This window comes from Camelus bactrianus, chromosome 10, assembly GCF_048773025.1.
Source record: "Camelus bactrianus isolate YW-2024 breed Bactrian camel chromosome 10, ASM4877302v1, whole genome shotgun sequence".
Lineage (NCBI taxonomy): Eukaryota > Metazoa > Chordata > Mammalia > Artiodactyla > Camelidae > Camelus > Camelus bactrianus.
In genome coordinates, this window is record NC_133548.1 from 46,327,186 (window position 1) to 46,348,547 (window position 21,362).

The 21,362-nt window shown below is 40.0% G+C and overlaps 2 protein-coding genes across 2 annotated transcripts; one reads left to right on the forward strand and one right to left on the reverse strand.

Annotated features, from left to right (window-relative positions):
• The first annotated feature begins 555 nt into the window (after positions 1 to 555).
• LOC105083334 (olfactory receptor 52P1-like) lies at positions 556 to 8,800 on the forward strand. The gene has a single exon (XM_074372508.1). It carries the CDS (start codon positions 782 to 784, stop codon positions 1,727 to 1,729), a length of 948 nt encoding a protein of 315 aa, XP_074228609.1. The 5' UTR covers positions 556 to 781; the 3' UTR covers positions 1,730 to 8,800.
• A 5,226-nt stretch (positions 8,801 to 14,026) lies between these two features.
• On the reverse strand, positions 14,027 to 15,028 carry LOC105083335 (olfactory receptor 51G2-like). Its single transcript, XM_010973157.1, has one exon. The coding sequence runs from the start codon at positions 15,026 to 15,028 to the stop codon at positions 14,027 to 14,029; it is 1,002 nt and encodes a 333-aa protein (XP_010971459.1).
• Positions 15,029 to 21,362: the final 6,334 nt, after the last annotated feature.

The window sequence follows — 21,362 nt, forward strand, 5'->3', positions numbered from 1 at the left end:
ATCAAATTATGGACAAATCATCCTGATGCCTACCACTGACAAATTTTGCATGATCTCACCTCTTTTCTGCCCACATCCATATCAGAAACCTACAACAAGCACAGGATTCTAAGACTAACATTACTCAGGCAGTGTTATGGCTAGAACTGGCTACCAGAGTTTCAGCCCCTCAACATGTGCTTTGCTGTTCCCAGTCAGAACCCAGGTTTTAAGCTTCATCTGAGGGTAACCATGGGCTCAATGACTTGAAAAATCCACCCAGAATCTCCCTGCTTTCCCTTCTCTTCCCATCAGTCCTGATCCTCCCATCTTGAAAAGTAAGCACATCTGATTCATTTGAACAATGTATTACCCTTATATTGTCACATAGGTAGATGATTCAGAAGAAAATAATGGTAGAATGCAGGCAGAAGAGGATTCACAGGCAGAAAAAAGAAAGCGTAAGAGTTTCTAGCCACTCAATCTTCATCATGGAGAGAGTTCTGCAGCCATGCCGCCCACCCTACACCCCAACCCTGATGTCACTGAAGCAGACACAACTGGAAAGGCCTCTTTGAATCCTGGTTATGGTAAGTTCACCTCCTGCTTTGCATCATTTCCCAGTGCTCTACAATCTTCTCATCCCGGGTGTTTTCCATGAGGTCTAACTCATGTTTCCTGCTGCAATTTCAGTTTCAGCCACACCATAAGGATGCATCCCAATTGCTTCGTCTCTCAGGGCTTCTTAGAGCTCAGATCAAGGCATTAAACTCTTCTCTACCCATCCCACCTTGACCTCAATATGCAATTCACAAACCACAGCCATCAGAACCCAACCTCCTTCCTGCTCATGGGAATTCCTGGCCTGGAGGCATCCCACTTTTGGATTGCGTTTCCCTTCTGCTCCATGTATGCCCTGGCAGTGCTCGGCAACATGGCAGTGCTGCTGGTGGTGCATTCAGAGCCTGCACTGCACCAGCCCATGTACCTGTTCCTGTGCATGCTGTCCACCATTGACCTGGTGCTCTGCACCTCTATGGTGCCCAAGCTCCTTGCACTCTTTTGGGCCAATGCTGCTGAGATTGCCTTTGGGGCCTGTGCTACCCAGATGTTCTTCATTCATGGCTTCTCAGCTGTAGAATCTGGTATCCTGCTAGCAATGGCCTTTGACCGCTACTTGGCCATCTGCCGGCCCCTGCACTATGGGTCATTGCTGCCCCTAGAGGCTGTGGGCAAGCTGGGGGCTGCTGCTGTATTTCGTGGCTTTGGACTCATGACCCCACTCACCTGCTTACTGGCAAGACTGAGCTACTGTAGCCGAGTGGTGGCCCACTCCTACTGTGAGCACATGGCTGTGGTGAAGCTGGCTTGTGGGGGCACACAGCCAAACAACCTCTACGGCATCACTGCTGCCACACTGGTGGTGGGCACTGATGCTACGTGCATTGCTGTCTCCTATGCACTCATCCTCCGGACTGTGTTAGGCCTCTCCTCCAAGGAGACAAGGACTAAGACCTTTGGCACTTGTGGCTCCCACCTGGGTGTCATCCTTCTCTTCTACACACCAGGACTCTTCTCCTTCTACACACAGCGCTTCGGCCAGCACGTGCCCCGGCACATCCACATCCTCTTGGCTGACCTCTACCTTGTTGTGCCACCCATGCTCAACCCCATCATCTATGGCATGAAGACCAAGCAGATCCGGGATGGGGCCCTCCGACTGCTAAAGCAGGGCATTGTTCAGTCATAAAGTCTTCGACCTCACCCTAGGACACTATCCTATTCTCCCCATATCCTTTGGGCAATGTTTAAGAGACCAGTGGCTCCCAGTAGGATGGGGAGACAGAAACCCATATGCAATGGTATCCTTACTTTGATAAGGAGGCATAGCACAAGTATGATGGAGAAAGGACCATCAGGTGTTTCCCACTTGTGATGCAGATATGGTTAGAAAGCCCTGTCCAACAGGAAAATGGTTACCAAGCAGATGATGGCCTCCCAGGGAATCCCATTCTGCTGTACTGACATGGCTCCTACCTCCCAGGAGACCTCAATAAAGTGAGAAAGATATGACTAGTGGTCTGACAAGGAGAAATTGCCCTCATCCATAGTCAAGTGTTCCTACTCTGATAGCAATACATGGATACGTCCCTCAGTGAGCTCTAAGTCTGATGGGAGAGACACAGTAAATTAGAGAGCCTCAAAGACGGAGCACTCAGCAGTGGGCCATAAGGACAACAAGTAAGAATCATGGGCAAACTACTGTACAGAGGAATAAGCAACATTATTGCCAATAGAGGAAGTTTCTTGGGAAGATCAAAGTTTTTATTATTTTTTTTTCACTGAGCATGCACTATAGGCCAATTATTTTGCTAAACTCAAGCAGTATGGAGTTGATTACATCAAAAGCCCTCCTCTTATGATGACTGCGCATCGTTAGAGGAAGCATACATGTAAGGAGACAGCAGGCAAGCCAAATTAAACTAATATGATAATGGTAACCACAGGGACTGCAGGTACTAAGTAAGGGCACTTAACCTGCTCAGGGAAAATGAGGTCCCAGAGCCCACCTCATCTCATAGGAAGCATAGGAAATGCCACTTCCTCGGAAGCCTTCGACCACGCCTGAGTATAAGGTGTGGGAACAAAGCCTCAGGCTGGATGATGTCAAGTCTGAGCATCCTTAGTCTTTCTTTCTGTTCCCTGGGAGTGGCCCTATGGAACTCCCACTAAGCCTCAAAGGTTTAAGGAAGAGACCAGACCCCTTCTTTGGAGAGAAAATTGATAAAGCAGTCCAATGGGACCTCCTGAGCAGGTTTATAAAAATGAAAGTGATGTCTGCAACTTGGGCTCCAGAGTTCTCGGGGGCTCTGGTTCTGACTTGCTCAGAAACAGCAGGCAAACTAATAGGTAATGATAGGTATTTGTCCTTCTGTTAAAGCATATTAATGATCTCAGAAAGAGCTTACACGGGAGAATGCCTCTAGCAGGCTCAGGTCACCAGAACTTCATCTGGTAGCAGCAATGGATGAGCTCAACCCTGCAGTGCACCAAGAGGAAATGCATCATCTTACTGTATCTTGTAACCATCTGATGAGGAACATATAATTAACTACCCCCACTTTATGGAGCCAGAGGTGGAATATTAGGAAGACAGTAACTTGTTCAAGAAAGCAAGTAAAAGCCAGAAGTCAAACTCAGATCTTTCTAATTCTAAATTCCATGCTTTTTTACTTTTTCCAAGTAAACTCTTATAAATCTAGGCCCCATGACCAAGAATATAATAAGGTTTAATCTAGGAGTGAGGGGATGATTCTCTAAATCACTGACATTTCTGAGAATATGCAACATGTCAAACACTATTCTGGGGGCCTAGAGATGTAATGGTGATTCAGGAAGATAAATCTCTGACAACTTGAATATGAGACCTCAGCAAAATCCACCCCCACAATGTATTGTCAGTGACTTATGTTACCATAATAATTCTTCCTTCACTCCTGGACACAGCACACATGAAATAAGTAGTTCTAATTTGCCCACGGACAGCCCAGGTTGCCAGACAATCAGAGACCTCAAATTGGCCAATAAATTCTAATCTCCAGAATATTTAATTCAAGCTATGGGGGAAGTCAAGAAAGTCAGCCACATCCTATTTGGGATTACACTGGTTATGGGTGGATTTATTTTTCCCAAACCATTCTTTTTTTTTAATGAGGTATAATCTACCTAAATAAAGTGCATGTATTAAATGTATAGTCTGATGATTTCTGACAAATGTATGTATTAGCATAACCACTATTTAATTAAGATAGAGAATATTTTCATAATCCCAGGAAGTTCCCTTGTGCTCCTTTCAGGCAACATACTTGCTCCCCAACTGAGACAACTACTGTTTGATTCTGATTACCTTGGGTCAAACTTACTGTTCCAGAAGTCCATGTAAGTGGAATGATAAAATATATTCTTGGTTCAACATTATGCTTTTGAGATCCATTTGTGTTGCTATGTGCATTTTGAGATTCATTTGTATTGTTGTTAGTTCCTTTTTATTGCTAACTAACATTCCATTGTATGAATATACCAAAGTTTAACTATTTGTTTTTGGACACCTGGGTTGTATCCTATTTGGGGGCTATTATGAATAAAGCTGCTATGAATATTTCTTAACCTAGGAGTGGAAATTCTGCGTTAAACAGTAGGTGTATAAGAGGGGCAAGATAGAGGTATGGGATTAAGAAATACAAACTACTATGTACAAAATAAATAAGCAACAAGGATATATTGTACAGCACAGGGAAATAGAGCCATTATTTTGTAATAACTTTAAATGCAATATAACCTATAAAAATACTGAATCACTATGTTGTATACCTGAAACAAATATAATATTGTAAATTAACTATATTCAGTTTTTTAAAAGGTAGGGGTATGTTTAATAGAAACTGTCAACAGTTTTCCAAAGTAATTGTACCATTTTATATTCTCACCAGTGATGCACAACAGTTCCCAGTTGTGGCACATCCTGGTCAACCCTCTATACTGACACTCTTTTCTTAATTTTAGTCATTCCAACATGCGTAAGCTAGTAAGTCATGGTCTTATTTTGCATTTTTCTGACAACTAATGACGTTGAGCAACTTTTTATATCTCTACTGTTCATGCATACACCTCTGTGAAATGTTCAAGTCTTTTGTCCATTTTTATCAATTTTTTGCTTTGTTATGGATTTATACCAGCTGTTTCTGTATTCTGAATACAAGACACTTGTCATATACCCAGTAAAAACAATTTGTCCAATTTTGTGTCTTGCTTTTTTAATTTTTTACTGTCCTGTTTTGATAAAAAGAAATTTCTAGTTATGGTAAAGTCAAAATAATCAATTTTATTCATGTTCAGTGCTTTGTTTTGTAGATTAAGCTTTTAATTTTAGGTCTGTGTTCCAACACAAATAATAACTCTGTATGGTATGAAATAGAAATCAAGATTTATTTTTTCACATATGGATATCCAGTTATTCCCAAATTATTTGTCTGAGAGACATTCTTTTCCAAATTGAATTTCTCTGGCAACTTTGTCAAAAATCAGTCAGCTATTTATGTGTGGATATATTTCTAGATTTTTCTTTTCTTTCATTAATCTTTTTGATCAATGGAATTAAATACATCAAGTATATCAATACTATACTGTTTTGTTAATGATAACTTTATAATGAGTCTCAAAATGAAGCACTGTATGTTCTCCAACACTGCACTTCCACATTGGTTTTGGTTATTCTATGTCCTTTGCATGTCTATATTTCTATTTTAGAATTTATTTTTTAATTTCTATAAAAATTATTGCTGGAGTTTTGATTATATGATTTTTCTTTCTTTCTCTGCTCTTAATGTTACTGGCTATGGCTTCTGACATAATGTTCAATAGAATTAGTAAGGCAAACATCCTTGGCTTGTTTCTGATCTTACGAGAAAAGCATTCAATCTTTCATCATTAAGTATGATGTTAACTATAGGTTTTTCATAGTATCCTTTACCAATTGTTGAAAGTTTTTATCCAGATGGTATTGAATTTGTTCAAATCACTTTTCTTCATATAATTAGGCAACCATATATTTTTTCTCCTTTATTCTGTTAATGGGGTATACTATATCGACATTTTCAAATGTTAAACTACCTTGTATTCCTGAAATAAACCCTACTTGGTCATGATGTAATATCATATTTATACATTGCTGGATTCAACTTGCTAATACTTTGATAAGAATAATTATGTCAATGTTCATGAAAGACATTTATTTTATAGTTTTCTTTCTTGTAATTTCCTTATCAGGTTTTTATATCAGGATTTTGCTTGCCTCATAAAATATATTGGAAAGTATTCTCTATTGCTCTGTTTTTTGAAAATGTTCACGTATATTTATTTTATTTGTTTCTTAAATATTTAATTGAATTCCACAGGAAAAATCTGGGGCTGAAGTTTCTTTTATTTTTGTATTTCACATTCAGTTTTTAATGAATACGTTTATTTAGATTTTGTATTTTCACAAGCTTTCTATTTCCTCTAAATTGCCAAAATTATATAATTGTCAAGATAATATACCAATATATGTATAAAATTGTTTATAACCTCCTCATATTATTCTTTTAATTCTGTAGGACTTGTCACCGCTTTTATTTCTGATATGGGTTATTTGTGTGTGTTTGTCCCATTCTGTCATGCTGGTGGAGGAGAAAGAGGAATCAATCTTATTAATTTTTAGAACCAAATTGTAGCTTTGTTGATTTTTCTGTATTGTTTGTTTTTTTCTTTCATTGATTCTGCTCTTTTTCATTTCCATTCTTCTATTTACTTTGGTTTTCTTTACTCTTCTATTTCTAGCTTCTTAAGGTGGCAGCTTAAGTCACCTTATAAACTTCTCTCTATGCATTGCTTTAGCTGGATCCCACAAATTTTGATATGTTGTGCTAAAATATTTTGTATGACTGTCTAATTTCCCTTATGATTTTTTGCAACTCGTGGGTTACTTTAAGTTTGTTGTTTGATTTTTCAACTGTTTGAGAATTTTCTATATATATTATTACTATTAATTTCTAATTTAATTCCACTATGGCTGGAATCATACATTTTTAATTTCAGTCTTTCAAAATGTACTCAGACTTGTTTTACGGCCCAAATATGGTCTATCTTGGTAAATATTCCATATGTACCTCTAATCAATGTTTCTGTACTTTGAGGAGTATATTATTTTATGATTATCAGTTAGATCATGTTGATTAATGGTGTTCAAATTTATCTTTACCAATTTTTCAAATCTGGCTCTTTTATCACTTACTGACAGAACTACTAAAATCTAACTACAGTTGTGGATTTGTCTATTTTTCCTTTTAGTTCTATCAGTTTTTTTCTTTGTGTATTTTGAAGTTCTGTTATTAAATGCATACACATTTAGAATTTTTATATATTTTTGATAAAGTGACACTTCTAGCATTATAAATGGTCCTTTTCATTCTGGACAACATTGTGCTTTTTAAGTCAATTTTGTCTAATATTATTATAGCTACAATCGACTTTAGTCTACTTAAACAGCATAGGACATCATTTAACATTCCATCCTTTAGCATTTAAACTATCTCAGGCTTTATTTATAGTTAATTGTTTGCAGACAGCAAAGAATTGGGCCTTGCTTAAGTATCTAGCCTGACAAATTCTGACAGTCAGTTGGAGCATTTAGTCCATTTACATTTAATGTTATAAATATGCTTGGGTTTAAGTCTATCTATTTATTTTGTGTTTTCCTCCTTTGTTCTTTATTTCTCCTGAATTGCATTTTTGGGGTTACTTGAAAAGATACTGAAATGCCATTCTAACCCCTCTACTTGACTTTAGCTAAACTTTATATTTGTATAGGAAGCTCTGGGGTTTATCCTATATACCCCAAACTTATGACAGTCTTCCTTGAATTAATGTTATACCACATTATGTAAAGTTTAAAAATATTATAACAGTTCAAGTCTATTTACTCTGTCCTTTGTGCTATTCTTACATGTTTTACATAAAATATACACATATATTTACATGTAGTTCATATACATTATAAACTTCAAAATTTTTATTTAAACTACTTTAAAGAATTTAATAAGAGAAAAATAGTCTATTATTTTATGCATATGTTTACTGCTTACAGTGCTCTTCTTTTCTTCCTACAGATCCAAATTTCTATACAGTATTACTATTCAGCATTAAGAACTTCCTTTAGCATTCTAGTATAGGTTTGTTGGAAAGAAATTCTCTCAGCTTTTACCTGAAAATATCCTTATTTTAATTTCATTTTTGACAATTTTTTGCTAGCTTTAAAATTCTAGATTGACAGATTTATTTTTCCTTTTAGCACTTTAAACATGTTGTTCCTTTGGGTTTTGGCCTCATTTTTTAATGCAAGTCAGTCGTCATTCTTTTCATTGTTCATATATTTGTAATGTACCTTTTTCAACGTATGTTACTTTTTTTCTTTTCTTTGGTTTTCATCAGTTTGACTTTGATATGTCAATGTGTAATTTTCTTTTTATTCAGTTTGCTTGGGGCTCACTGAATTTTCTAAGTCTACAGGTTAACTTTGTAATTAAATTTTGAAAAATGTTTTCAGTTAGTTCAGCAAGTATTTTTCTGCCCCATTATCTTTCTACTCCTCCTGGGACTTCAATCACATATATGTCAGACTACTTGATAAAGATTTCTTTATCCACTTATTTTAATTCTTTTCTCTCTGTGTTTCTATTAACTGATTACTAAAATATTGGATACCTTCTATTGATTTGTCTTCAGGTTCACTGACCCTTTCTTTTTCATTGTCCAGTCTGATTTCACTCCCAACTATGACTTTTTTTACTTCAGATATTATATTTTCAGATTTAGAACTTTTATTTGACTCTTTTATACAGCTTCTAAATTTCTCCTGAAATCCCCATATCATCACCCATTTATGCATCTTTTCCCATAGATTTTTATACTATTTTTATAGTCATATTAAAATATTTGTCAGCTATTTACAAAATGTGGGTTATCAAAAGTCTCTTTCTGTTGACTTTTTTCTCTTGATTATGCTTTTTTCATATGTTTAGTAATTTTCCAATGTATACTGGACATTGGTAAATGACATATTGAAAAGTCTCTGGATCCTGTTATCTTTCTTTGGGGAGTATTTAATTTTTGTTAGCAGGCATAGTTAACTTATTAATAGGTCAATGATCTTGATCCTATAACGTTTAACTTCAGGCTCTGTTAAAACTAATCTATTTCATTTTTACTCTTAGTCCAAGAGCATAGATAGCCCTTAGTACTGGGATGTACTTGCCCTTAGCCTTTCTGGGGTTTTAATCAGAGACTAAAATGTTACCAATTTCTCCCAACTTGGTTTATTTTAAGTATCAAATTCTGTCTTCATAATACCAGGAATTGAAGGAAATTGCTGAACGCAGGGACACTACTCTAAATAAAGATACAGTTCAGTGACATTCTTACTTGCAGTCTCCTTGACCTTATAATACAGGAAGAATTACACCTGGTGGCCAGGATCATTGCACTTTCTTCTTTCATCCCTGTCCAGCTGATCCATCAGAACATGCACTGCTTGACTGTCGCATCTTCTTCTCAGATCTACCAGTCTCCCCCACCTGAGGGTCAGCTTTCTGGCCCCCTCGGTCCCTTTATCCATTCTGGCACCCACTATTTAAGCATCCTCCCAGCAGGATTAGGAGTCCAAGACTTTCTTACTACACTACTTTTCTCTGTTTTGTAACACCAATATGCCAGGGGCTAACATTGTGTCTTATTTAAATGAGCGATTAGATGGGCTTAAACAGGTTACTGCTTCTAATAAATGTTTTGAAGAAAGGAGGGGCTATAAGATTACTGCCTGGTCCATCTCAAGAATCAAAAGACAGATACTAGATGTCTTGGTGGCTGGAACTAGAATAATGTCCTTGTGAAGCGGATCAGGACAACATCCACTGAGTTTTTCCAAGAAATTACGGTAGTTTCCAAAGTCACATGATTGGCATACAGAGCCCAAGCCACACCAGGATATAAGGTCAGAAGAGGAAAAGACAGTGAAAGAAAAAGAGAGAAAGAGAGAGAGAGATAAGAAACTGATGACATAAAAATACGCATAGGGGAGAGAGACCAATGTGGCAGCTCACCTTCTCCCATAAATACATCAAAAATACACCTAATGTGGGACAATTCTCACAGAATATCTACTGAACCCTGGCAGAAGATCTTATACAACCAAAGCTGCAAGAAAGATCAGCAGATAACTGAGTAGGACAAAAGAAAAATAAAGAAATCAGGACAGGACCTGTTCCCCTGGGAGGGAGTGTGAAAGAGGAAAAGTTCCCTCACCCTGGGAACCCCCTTCACTGGCTAGGAGATTAGCCAGGATAGACAGGGAGATTCAGAGGCTCAGAGGAGAGTGCAGCAACAGTGGAGGGTTGCAGCAGGCAAAATAGAGAGAGACCAGCATAGACAACGCTGGCCACTTCCCTGTACTGCCCAGCCCAAGACGCATGTCTGCTGGTGTGCAGAGGGAACTGAGTGCTGAAACTCTAGCTTTAGCAGAGGAACCTTAGGAGAGAACTGGGATTGGCTACAGACAGTCCCAAGGGGTCGAAGCATGGTCCGGGCCACAACTGTGAATGTGCTCAAGACAGAGCCCAGGACCAGGATAGAAGTCCCACTGTTAGTGCATACATGGTGGAGAGACCCACCATAGCAGCTTCACTCTCCCCATGCTTACAGAGGGCACAGCTCTACCTCTGAGTGCTGGGAGCCTGCAAGCACCAGCAGGTTGCCCACATGCAGAGGCAGAGCTGAAGTCCAAACTGAAACTGGGGGCCACTGGACTTTGGAAGCAGTATTGAAATCTGAGCCATGTCCCCACTATGGCAAATTTACACCACTGCATGCAGGACATCTGAGCAAATCACTGTTACTCACATGGCTGGAGCGAATCCAACATTAGCAGCTACAGGCTTTGTGGGTGATCACATACAGAAGTGGGGCTGGAGTCTGCGCTGGTTCCTTAGCTCCCAGGTGCATGACTACTGGGAGTCCCAGTGCCTGACTTTGGTGGATCTGCCTGCAGATTTGTGATGGTGGCTTTGATGATTACAGCACGTGAAAGATATCCAGGATGACTGCCTGCCTTCCCACAGCTGAGGCAGGGCCAAGGGCAGTGTGAACAAAAGTGTACGTTGTGAGCTTGAAAAACGAGTGACAGGCAACACCACAGAGTACATCTCCCAGTGGACAGCTCCTGCAGAAGAATACTTAGTGGCTGCCATTCCAGCAGAAGTGTTCCAGTCCTGCCGACCTCACAGCACAGCTCAGAAATGGATATGGGGGCTTCTATTCCAACAACTGGGTAGCAGACCCTACTTCTAACAGGTAGGTAACAACCACAGAGCAAAGAGGAGGCCCCTCTTAACACCCAGAGCAGGGTTTTGTCACCACAATACCAATCACCTCCTTTCAAGGAGATAATGGCCAGCAAACACTGAGGGAAGATGTGACAGGCATCCATACTAAAAACAGCCCTTACAATAAAAATATTAGATGCATGCAGGCTGCAGAGGAATGCTGCCCTTCAAGACCACAGTAGATAACTGTTTCTCCTAAACTCATAGAGTCAGATAAACATAAGCAAAATGAAGCACAGGAAGCATTGCCAATTAAAAGAATAAGAGAAATCTGCTGAAAGAATAAACAATGAAACAGACCACTCCAGTCTACCAGATCCTGAGTTCAAAAAGGAGTTAATTTAAAAACTGAAGGAATTAAGAAAAGCTATCCATAGAAACTCAGATCACTGTAACAATGAACTAGAAACTATAAAGAGGAGCCAATTAAAATTAGAAAACTCATATGCTGAGACAAAAGCCAAGCTAAAGGCAATAAACAGCAAACTAAATAATGCAGAAGAATGAACAAGTGATCTTGAAGACAGAAAATCAGAACAGCAGACAGAAAGAGAAATAAAAATAAATAAATAAAAGCACAATACGAGAACATGGGATAATATAAAGTGAGCCAATTTATCCCTAATAGGCAACCCAGAAAGAGAAGAAAGAGAAAAGGGTATTTAAAATGTATTTGAAGAAATTTTGGTGGAAAACTTCCCAAGCCTAATGAAGGAATCAGATATCCAGGTACAGGAAGCATAGAGGGTCCCAAACAAGATGAATCCAAACAGACCTACACCAATACATATTAAAATGACAAAATTTAAAGATTAAGAGAGGGTTCTAAAGGCAGCAAGAGAAAAACAACGAGTTAGTCACAAGGGACTCTCCATAAGGCTCTCAGCTGATTCCTCTACATAAACATTGCAGGCCAGATGAGAGTGGCAAATATATTCAAAGTCCTGAAGGGAAAAATCTGTAACCTACAGATACTCTACCCAGAAAGATTATCACTTAGAATAGAAGGAGAGGTAAAACATTTCTCAGACAAGTAAAAACTAAAAGAATACAGCAATACTAAAGCTATATTAAAAGAACTATTGAAAGGTCTTCTCTAAACAAAAAAGAAGCAAGAATCCATAGGAAAGAGAAAATCACAATTGGAAAGGAAATCACTTAAATAAGCCAGTACACACATGGAAGTGACAAGAAAGCAGGGGCAGCAATACTTATATTAGACAAAATAGACTTTAAAACAAAGGCCATAAATAAAGACAAAGGACACTATATAATGATAAGAGGATCAATACAAGAAGAAGGTACTACACTCGTTAACACATATGCACCCAACATAGGAACCCCTATACACATAAAACAAATACTAACAGACATAAAGGGAGAAATTGATGGAAATCCAATAATAGTAGATTTTTAGCACCTCACTAACATCAATGGAAAGATCTTCCAGGCAGAAAATCAATAAGGCAACAGAGATCCTAAATGATACACACACACACACACAAACACACACACACACACACACACACATACATACACATAGACCTGAATCACTTTGCTGTACACCAGAAACTAACACAACATTGTAAATCAACTATACTTCAATAAAAATAAACAAATAAAGGCAAATGCCTAAAGTGGGCATTGCTGCAAACCTACCCAGCCTCCTGTGATAGAAGTGCTCAATCAGATTGATCGGGTTCACATCTCAAAAATATCAGGTAGATGACACCAATAAAATTAAGGGATCTGTGAAACCATCACCCCAATCTAGGCCATAAACATATCCATTACCTCCAAAAGTTTTCCTCTTGCATTTTTTATTTGTTATTATTTTTCTCTTTGATAAGAACACTTAACGTAAGATCTACCCTCTTAGAAAAAATTTAAGATACAATACGGTATTGTTAACTACAGGCCCTATGCTGTACAGATGATCTCTTATTTCCAAGCTCATCAAGATGTATGCATTAAATATGCACAGCTTTTTATATGTCAATTATACCTCAATAAAGTGTTTTTCTTTAAATGAATCAATAAAAAGAAGCATCCCAAAGGAGAAAGGAAAAAAATAATTAAGATCTGAAAAATCCGAGCTGTTAATGCTGCAGAAATTCATTTCATTGTCTCATGCATGGGAACGGCTCACCCGTCAGCAGTTACTATGTACTGGCATCAGAATAATTGTGAAAATTAATATTTACATCTTTACAAATCATAGTTGATAGAGTTGGCAGTTTTAAAGATGTAGAAACTTAGTAAATCTTGGGTGAAATGCTTTCTTAAAAGATAAAATCATGGAACCTAGCACCAAGTGTGGGTTTTTCCCTCATGTGGCTCTAGTGCAGGCTAAGAAAGTTGATCTAATCATAATTTCAAATACTTAATCATAAGAAAATCTGAATAGTCAGTGAGCAGCTTTCCTGGGCTTGGCTTTCTCTCTAGCTCAAAGCAGAGACACACATGAAGAGAACCACAAGAAAACGACCACGCCCTAAGATACAAATAAGTGCTAGAGAAATTTAGCGTGTACAGTGTTGTCCTAGTGTTTCCCACCAGCCACTCACTTTTTGTATTTCTTGGTGTATGAGCTGGTTTATATTAAATGGGGGAGAAGAGTGCCAGTATTAAGGTGATTGTAGCTTACTTATACACAATATTCTTATTACACATAATATAATAGGAATATAGTTCTTCCTTGAAATGAAATAGTCGGGGGTGGGAAATCCAGTGGGGAAAGGAAAGAAGTGTCTGCACAAATAGATATGCACACAAATCTTCTCAGTCAGTGTGGTTAAGTCCCCTAGGCAAGGAGACATTGCAGTATATCTGAATCTGAAATAGTCCAGCTCTGATTGGAGCTATGGGAGGATTAGCAAGGTGATACTTCACTATGCTTTCCACTGGTCTCAGTCCCCCAAAACTATGATTATAGAAACTGACAGTGCCCCACAAAAGGCTCAACAGTAAGATCTGAACCATTCAGAAACCTCAAAAATTAACTCTCACCACTAGTCTTCCCCTACCCCAAGACCCAGGTTGACCCACAAGGGCTGTGTGCCACGGGTCCTGCTGTTCTACGAGACATCAACCCTTTTCTGCTGCAAGCGCTTTAGGAGGCCCCGGCGGATCTGCTTAGACTTGATGCAGTAGACAATGGGGTTCATGAAGGGTGGAACCAAGAAGTGCAGGTTGGCCATGAGCACTGCCAGAGCAGGGTAGTTGTCCTTCTCTACTCGGTGCAACACAGACAGCCCCAGTTTGGGCAAGTAAAAGATGAGAACAATGCAGAGGTGTGAGATACATGTATTGAGTGCCTTTAGTCGTTCCCCAGGTGATGCAATGCTCAGCACAGTCCGTAGGATCAAGACATAGGAGAGCATGATAAGGGAGGAATCAAAGCCCAATGAGAGGAGGATGGAGACCAGGCCCACCAGGCTGTTGACCTGAGTGTCTGAGCAGGCCAGTCCCACAAGGTCACAGTGCAGGCAGTAGCAGTGAGAGAGTACACTGATCTGGGGAAAGAGCAGACGCCGCAGGAGGAGGGGTCCCGGGAGATTCAGCAGGACAGCCCTCACCATGATGGTAGCCCCGACTTTGGCCATGGCTGAATGGGTAAGCATTGGGGCATAGTGCAGAGGGTCCCGGATAGCAACAAAGCGATCAAAGGCCATGGCCAGCAGCACACCAGATTCCACATAGGTGAAGGTGTGGATGAAGAACATCTGTGTTGCACAGAGATCCAAGGGCAGCTCACGAGCACCCAGCCAGAAGAGCTGCACCATGGTGGGGAAGGTGGAGGCACAGAGGCCCAGGTCTGAGGCTGCCAACATGGACAGGAAGATGTACATAGGTTCGTGTAAGGCTGGATCTGTGCGGATCAGGAAGAGAATGTTGCTGTTACCCAGGATGGAAACCACACAGACAAGGTTGATGGGAATGGACACCCAGTGGTGAGAAGCTTCCAGGCCTGGAAAGCCAGTGAGGAGGAAGGTGGAATGACCAGAAGTGCTGGTGTTGCAGGAGAACACAGAGATTCCAGGAGGGAGTTGTCCACCCTGTAAGTAAGAGGCATTCATTCATTTGATCACCATTTATAAAGTCTCTACTAAGCACTAAGGGCTGGAAGGAAGAGCTGCCCCATTTTCCTCTCTCAGGCCATGAGAGAAACCTCATTCCTCTGAGGAGCTCCATTCCCCTCCACTCCCTGGATGATTCAATCTTCTCCTCAAATAAAGTGATGTTGAAAAAATTTTATGAACTGATCTCTGCTTATTGCTTTAGCCACTCAGTATCTATCTTCTCTCTGCCCTAAACAACCTCCTTATTTACTGAAGCTATACCCAAAAGCCTATCTCCAAAATGCTCTCTCAGACTACATAATGAAGAAAGGAGAATAATTGTCGAAATTTAGGATGACTCCAGTTTAGACTCCATTTCTACATATTCTTAGAGGCAGGTTTTCCACAATCCAACACATCTGTTAACAAATACACCAAAAGGGACATATTCAAACAAATGACGTATATTCAAAACTATCCTCTGAGGAGGCTGGTTGTTTTTACCTCTGGTGCTGTTATGGAAACATTTTCTGTATTTCTATTCTGCAAAAGCCTTTGGGGCCCAAAGTTCTTTCCAATGGGCTCAATGGTGACAAATTTCTCTCCTGTGAAGGTGGGTTGGTCTAGAGGAAGTATTCAGGAGTTCTTTAAAGTTAAATCTGGTAAACCAGATGGGAACTCAGATGACTCACTTTTATTAAACTCCTCTACCCCAACTCCACCTCCACCTCACTAGATGCTTAAAACTTGCACATTTACTTCTGACCCTGCCTTTGAGACAGTCCTGTGGCCACAGACTTCATTAGAAGGCACTCTCCTCTTAAATATCTTTTTCCTCCAGCCCTCTTACCACAAAATCTGTTATGACAGTACCAGAGTTGGAGGCAGAAGGGTGAAGAAGGTCTTGAGGGGTACCACCTGAAGGGTCAGGCAGAGAAGCATGAACAAGGACGCAGAGTGTCATGTGTGCCCTCATCTATTCCCATTACTTCGCATAATACTTCTGGGCTACACCGCCTCCCCAACTTCTTTCCTCTGCAACAGGAGTGTATCTCCATTTGTCTATTAAGTATCTTCACATTGCATTGTAAATTGAAGGTCCTGCAGAACCACAAACTATAATTTCCTCTTTCCCCCCCACAACTCACCCTCCAATATCTGTTGGGCCTTCCTCCCTTTCCTATTATCCATAAAATCTCCAGAAAAAAAAAAAACAGTATATCTTTTCACTCTGTAATGTATTTCCCAATTCAACTATCTTTGAACTATCCCCTCCTTTCAGATCCCAGTGAAAATAATCTAGCCAAAATCACCATCATCTCCCCAGATACTATAACAGCCTCCTAACTATCCCACTTTCTTCAGTCTTTCTGTACTGATTCACTTTCCAAATTTCCATTAGAATCATGATCAGAATACTTAAGAAAAGGCAAGTATGCACATTTAAATAAGTGCATGCATAGAAAGGAAATCCAGTGATCAGATCTGTTTGGGGAAGTTGTCTCCTATCATAACTTTGTTTAACGATCCTCACTGGTGCCTGACGCTGCATACCCAAGTCTAAGCTAGGGCTTTACACTGGGTCCCGAAGAGGAAGGACCTTGTTCATCCTCCATCTGTAGCCTACTTGGTCACCTCTCCCCTAAACATTATAAATGCTACTTATAAGACATCTTTCTAGTCACCAAATTTACCATATATGATCATTCTTAAAATATCTTTTTTGTTGAAACATAAAATACACAGAGAACAGCTTGATGAATTTCCTCAAAGGGAACACACCCATGTAACAAGCACCCAGCTCAAGCAACAGCATATCGTCAGCCCCTCCAAGAAACCCCTTACGATCCCTTCCAGTTACTCCATCCTCTCAATGATAACCACTATTCTCACTTCTAATACCACAGATTAATTTTGCCTGTAAGAATCATGTATCTGTCCTCCTTCATTCAACTTTACATCTCTGTATTAAAGGAATGAATAGATGGTTTGATTTATGTTTTACAACCACTCTCTTCCTAAATTGACTTTCCATTATGTGTCAAGTACTGTGCCAGGAAAGGCTTATAGCAACGGAAGTTCACGTAAGGCAGGAATACCCTAAAGGAACGTGCTTGTATGTTCCAGTATGAGCGTGTGCGATTCCACCCATTGGTTCATAATGATGAAGAAGATTTCCATGGCAACCAGTGCCCAAGGGGATGTAAGGCTTTAAGCCTCTGGATTTGCCAGCTGAATCCTGGGACTGAAGAAGCCCCAGTCCTGGGGCCAAAACGGAGGTTACAGAAAAATAGGCCCTGATACTGCAGCCCTAGCTTGGTGAAGACCATCAGGAGCTGGGGACCCAAGTTTTCCCCAAGCCCGTGATGCTGCTGTGCTTTAACCAAGATTAGCTCTAATAACGCTTTGCTCAGAAATAAGCTTAGCATAAACCTATCTAGGCCAGGCTCCTGTAACTGGGCAGTCGCAACCTGTCTGCAGGGTCTCTAGACCCCCAAAAACAACTCAGCCCCCCACCTCCTCCTCCTTTCTAGCAGTTTGAAGCTTTATTATGTCCTAGGGATAAACAAGGGATGTGTGGAGAGATGACCTCCCCACACTGCATACAAACTAAGAGATGCTCAGAGGCCACTGCTTTAGTACAAGACTTAAATCCTGAAAGCTGTCAATGAAACTGAAGTCTGAGTAAAGGAATAAAATTGGAGTTCATTATAAGGCTTTAGCTTGCTTATAGATTTAAGATCCATATAGGAAAAAATAATGATTATTAAATAAACCTGATCCCATCTGTCTTTTAAAAATTCTTTCCTGCACTTAATCTCTTTAAATGTTTTTATACAGTAGATGCCCTTCAAATCTAACCATTGAAGTGTTGCCTCATTTCAAAAGTTGGCAACCAAAATCATTGATTAGATTTAACTAGTGAAGCCTGGTTATTTAAGGAAGAGATTCCAGGGTCTGGAATATCTCCAGTATTGAATAATATTCAATTTAAAATGATAGGTAGGTAGGAAGGTAGGTAGACAGTATCAATCTGGTTTAGAGGCTTGTTTGTGTAAATCACCAGGACCTGTGAATACATTGTAACTCAGCCTTCTTTGATTTTCCCTCCAGGGTTAACACAGAGAAATCTGCTAACGAGGTCTGAGATATCTGCAAATGTGATATCTCTTTAACTTTCTTGAATGTCTTAAATAGCATGCACAGTGTATGTTCTATTAAAATCATGTGTCTCCTCATATTAGTATTTCAGAGGTTGGGATACGTTGGCCTCTTACATGTATCTTACGCAGGGTAGGCTGCACAAAAGTATGTGCTCTAAACCCAGACTGCCTGGGTTAAAATCCTGGTTTTACTACTGATTAACTGACCAAGGGCAAATTTCTTAACCCCTCTATGACCTAATGTTCTCACTGGTAAAAGAGAAAATGAGTTGTGGTGAGGTTAAGTGAGGTCATCAGGGGAACTATATTCAATATCTTGTAATAGCTTATAATGAAAAACAATATGATATGGAATATATATGTATATATATATAACTGAATCACTATGCTGTACACCAGAAATTAACACATTGTAAACAGACTATACTTCAATAAGAATAAATAAATCACAATACCTTAACAAATGCTAACTCTGACCAGCTGTTACATAGCTGCCAGCCTTCTCATCTTGAGTAAGCTAAGGATGAGACAGAACATGACCCCCCCGTGCCTGCTCCAACTAGTCCAAAGATGCTATCTAGGGGGAGATTTGGTCACACTGCTGGACTCCAGATTGAGGCAGAGTCTCTCCTCTATGACTATCTCTGCCCCATAACCAGAAGCCCCACAGTGGGATGCAGGAAACTTGCTAGTTGCAGCCTGTGCAAGGAGCAGCCCCTGCCGGTGAACCTGGGGAATCATCTGGAGCTTGTTTTGCTGGCTTTGCTCATTGGTTGAGGACTGAGAAGGAACAGTGCTTCCTTTTATCATGAGGTGAACATGTTTCTCAGCAAGGAACAGTCAAGCTCAAAAAAGACATTGATGTAACAGGAACTCATTACGGATGCTCATCCAAGCCCCTCACGTTATAAGAGGGAGGATCACCAAAAGCCTTGAGGGAACTCTCACCTCTCAGGTTATGGGAAGACCTGGAGGGTAATTGCCAATCCTAAGCAGAGGCCGTTTGGTGCTGCCCAGAGGCAGACACGCTGAGGGACGGCAGTGTGTAAGGCCTCGGGCTCAATCTCCTCACCTGAGGTGCTGGCTTTGACACCCCAGTTCCAGCACTCACCATCGCTCCAGAGCTGGGTCTCCTCTCATCCAAACCTCTGTTTGTGAGAAGCATTTTTTTGCAGTGTCAATAAAGACCAGTGCTTTATAATCGTCCTGGTGGAGGTAGGGAAATAACAGGTCTGCTGGGATCTGAGTGCAAATCCAAGAGATTTTCATAGTTGAACTTCCTGAACCCCCTGAGTGCTGGGCCAGGCCGCTGGGGGACTTGAAAGGAAGTATCAAGCAGTACATGCTGATGATTTTTCCTAGGGGGCGCCAGAAGGAGACTAAGGTGCACCTGCTCTTTCCCAAAGAGCCAGCCCCTTGAAGAGCCTGTAACAGATGGAGGTAGGTGGGGACTGAAAGGATGGTTAGAGACTGACACACACTCTGTCCTTCTGGGGCAACAGAGGCTGTGAGGAATTTCCATTTCTAGAGAGAATGAGAAATCAGGCCTGTAACCAAAAAAGATGTGCTTTAAACATGGAGAGCATGTTAGAGAGGAGAAAAGTTTTCTATCTAACTTTACGCCTGTACCTAGGCAATGGAGGTGGTTGAAAATAAAGCTATAATAATGAAGCAATACATCTCATCTGTTAATATCCTCAGAGATCAAACATCAAGCATGACGTAGTTGAAAGGCTGTGATCTATTTCTGGATCTCTCACTCATCAACTTTGTGATAATGAGCAAATGACTAACTCTGAGCTTTTCATGCTTCACCTATAAACAGGGAATAATGGTTATTTTATGGGATCATTGTTAGAATGATGTTAGAATAGTTAGCCACTCAGAAAGGAGTTTGGCACATCATATAAGCGCCATACATGCTCCCTTTCCTTTCCAATAGGAAATTGGGAACGGCCTTCAGTAATCTGCCTGGACTCCTCTGCATTGATTGTCGACATGCCACCTCCTTCACCACTCATAGAGCTTGGGGTTTTTAAAATAAACTTTTTATCATGGGATAGATTTAGAACTTTTTACAGAAAAGTCACAAAGAGAGGGTAAAGAGTTTCTGTATATCCTTCACCCAGTTTATGTTAACACAATACATAAACATGGTACGTTTGTCAAAACTAAGGGGCATTACTTACTATTGGTACATTACTGTGAACTAAAGTTCAGATTTTACTTGGACTTCACCTGTTTTTCCGCTAGTATCTTCTTTCTGTTCCAGGATCCAACAGTTTCCATATTGCAATTAGTTATCATTTCTCCTTAGTCTCTTCTGGCCTGTGATGGTTTCTCAATTTTTCCTTGGTTTTCATGACTTTGAGAGTCTTGAAGACTATTGGTCAGTTATTTTGTAGAAGTTCAGAGCTCTTAATTCACTTACTCCAACCATTTCTCCTTCCTTCCTCTCCATCAAGGAGAGGTGACAGGCTACACTGCAGGATTCCACAACTCCTCTTTATTCCACCCCAGATCCCAGTGTGTCCTGCAGATTAGAGAACAGGATATTTCCAGGTTCTATCTGCTTGAGGCCATTAGCAGTTCCTGAGGTTTTCAAGGTGGTTCTTCCAACAAGGAGACCAATCCCTGTCCTCCATGGACTGCACCCCAATATAAATCCTCCCATAGCTACCACACACCCTTTCTTCATTCTCTGAAATTTTAGAAAATTTGCAGTTTCTTTTTGTGTTTCAGTTTCTAAAGGTAAAGATTGCTTTTTAACAGATTCTTAACTGTTTTGTTGAAACACTGACATCACTCTGATGTTCTTTAGCTTTTCTAGTACCTAATTCTAGATTGCTTTCTCTGCCTTAAAAGTAATAAATGTGGCTAATGCAAGGTCTTGTCTCAAACCAGGGATGGGAGAGGAAAAGGTAAGTGGAAGTAGATGGGTGAAACTTAAGAGCAATTCTATCTGCTTATGAGAGACTGCTCCACAATCTATTCATTTTAAAATCTACATTAGCCAAAAGTCTTTGAAATGATTCACAAAATTGGGGTTGCCTTATTCACTGTGCTTTACCCAGGGCCTAATTAGGCACTAATCCTATTCTGTAGTAGCTTATGCCTCTAAAAGACAGCAAAGCATGTGTAGAAATTAAACTGGTGTATTATTTTCTACTTACTAGACAAGGAGAAAT

What these genes read in the sequence shown, in the direction of transcription:
- LOC105083335 (XM_010973157.1), bottom strand. Translation starts at nt 15,028, where the DNA reads ATGAATGCCTCTTACTTACAGGGTGGACAACTCCCTCCTGGAATCTCT.
- LOC105083334 (XM_074372508.1), top strand. Translation starts at nt 782, where the DNA reads ATGCAATTCACAAACCACAGCCATCAGAACCCAACCTCCTTCCTGCTC.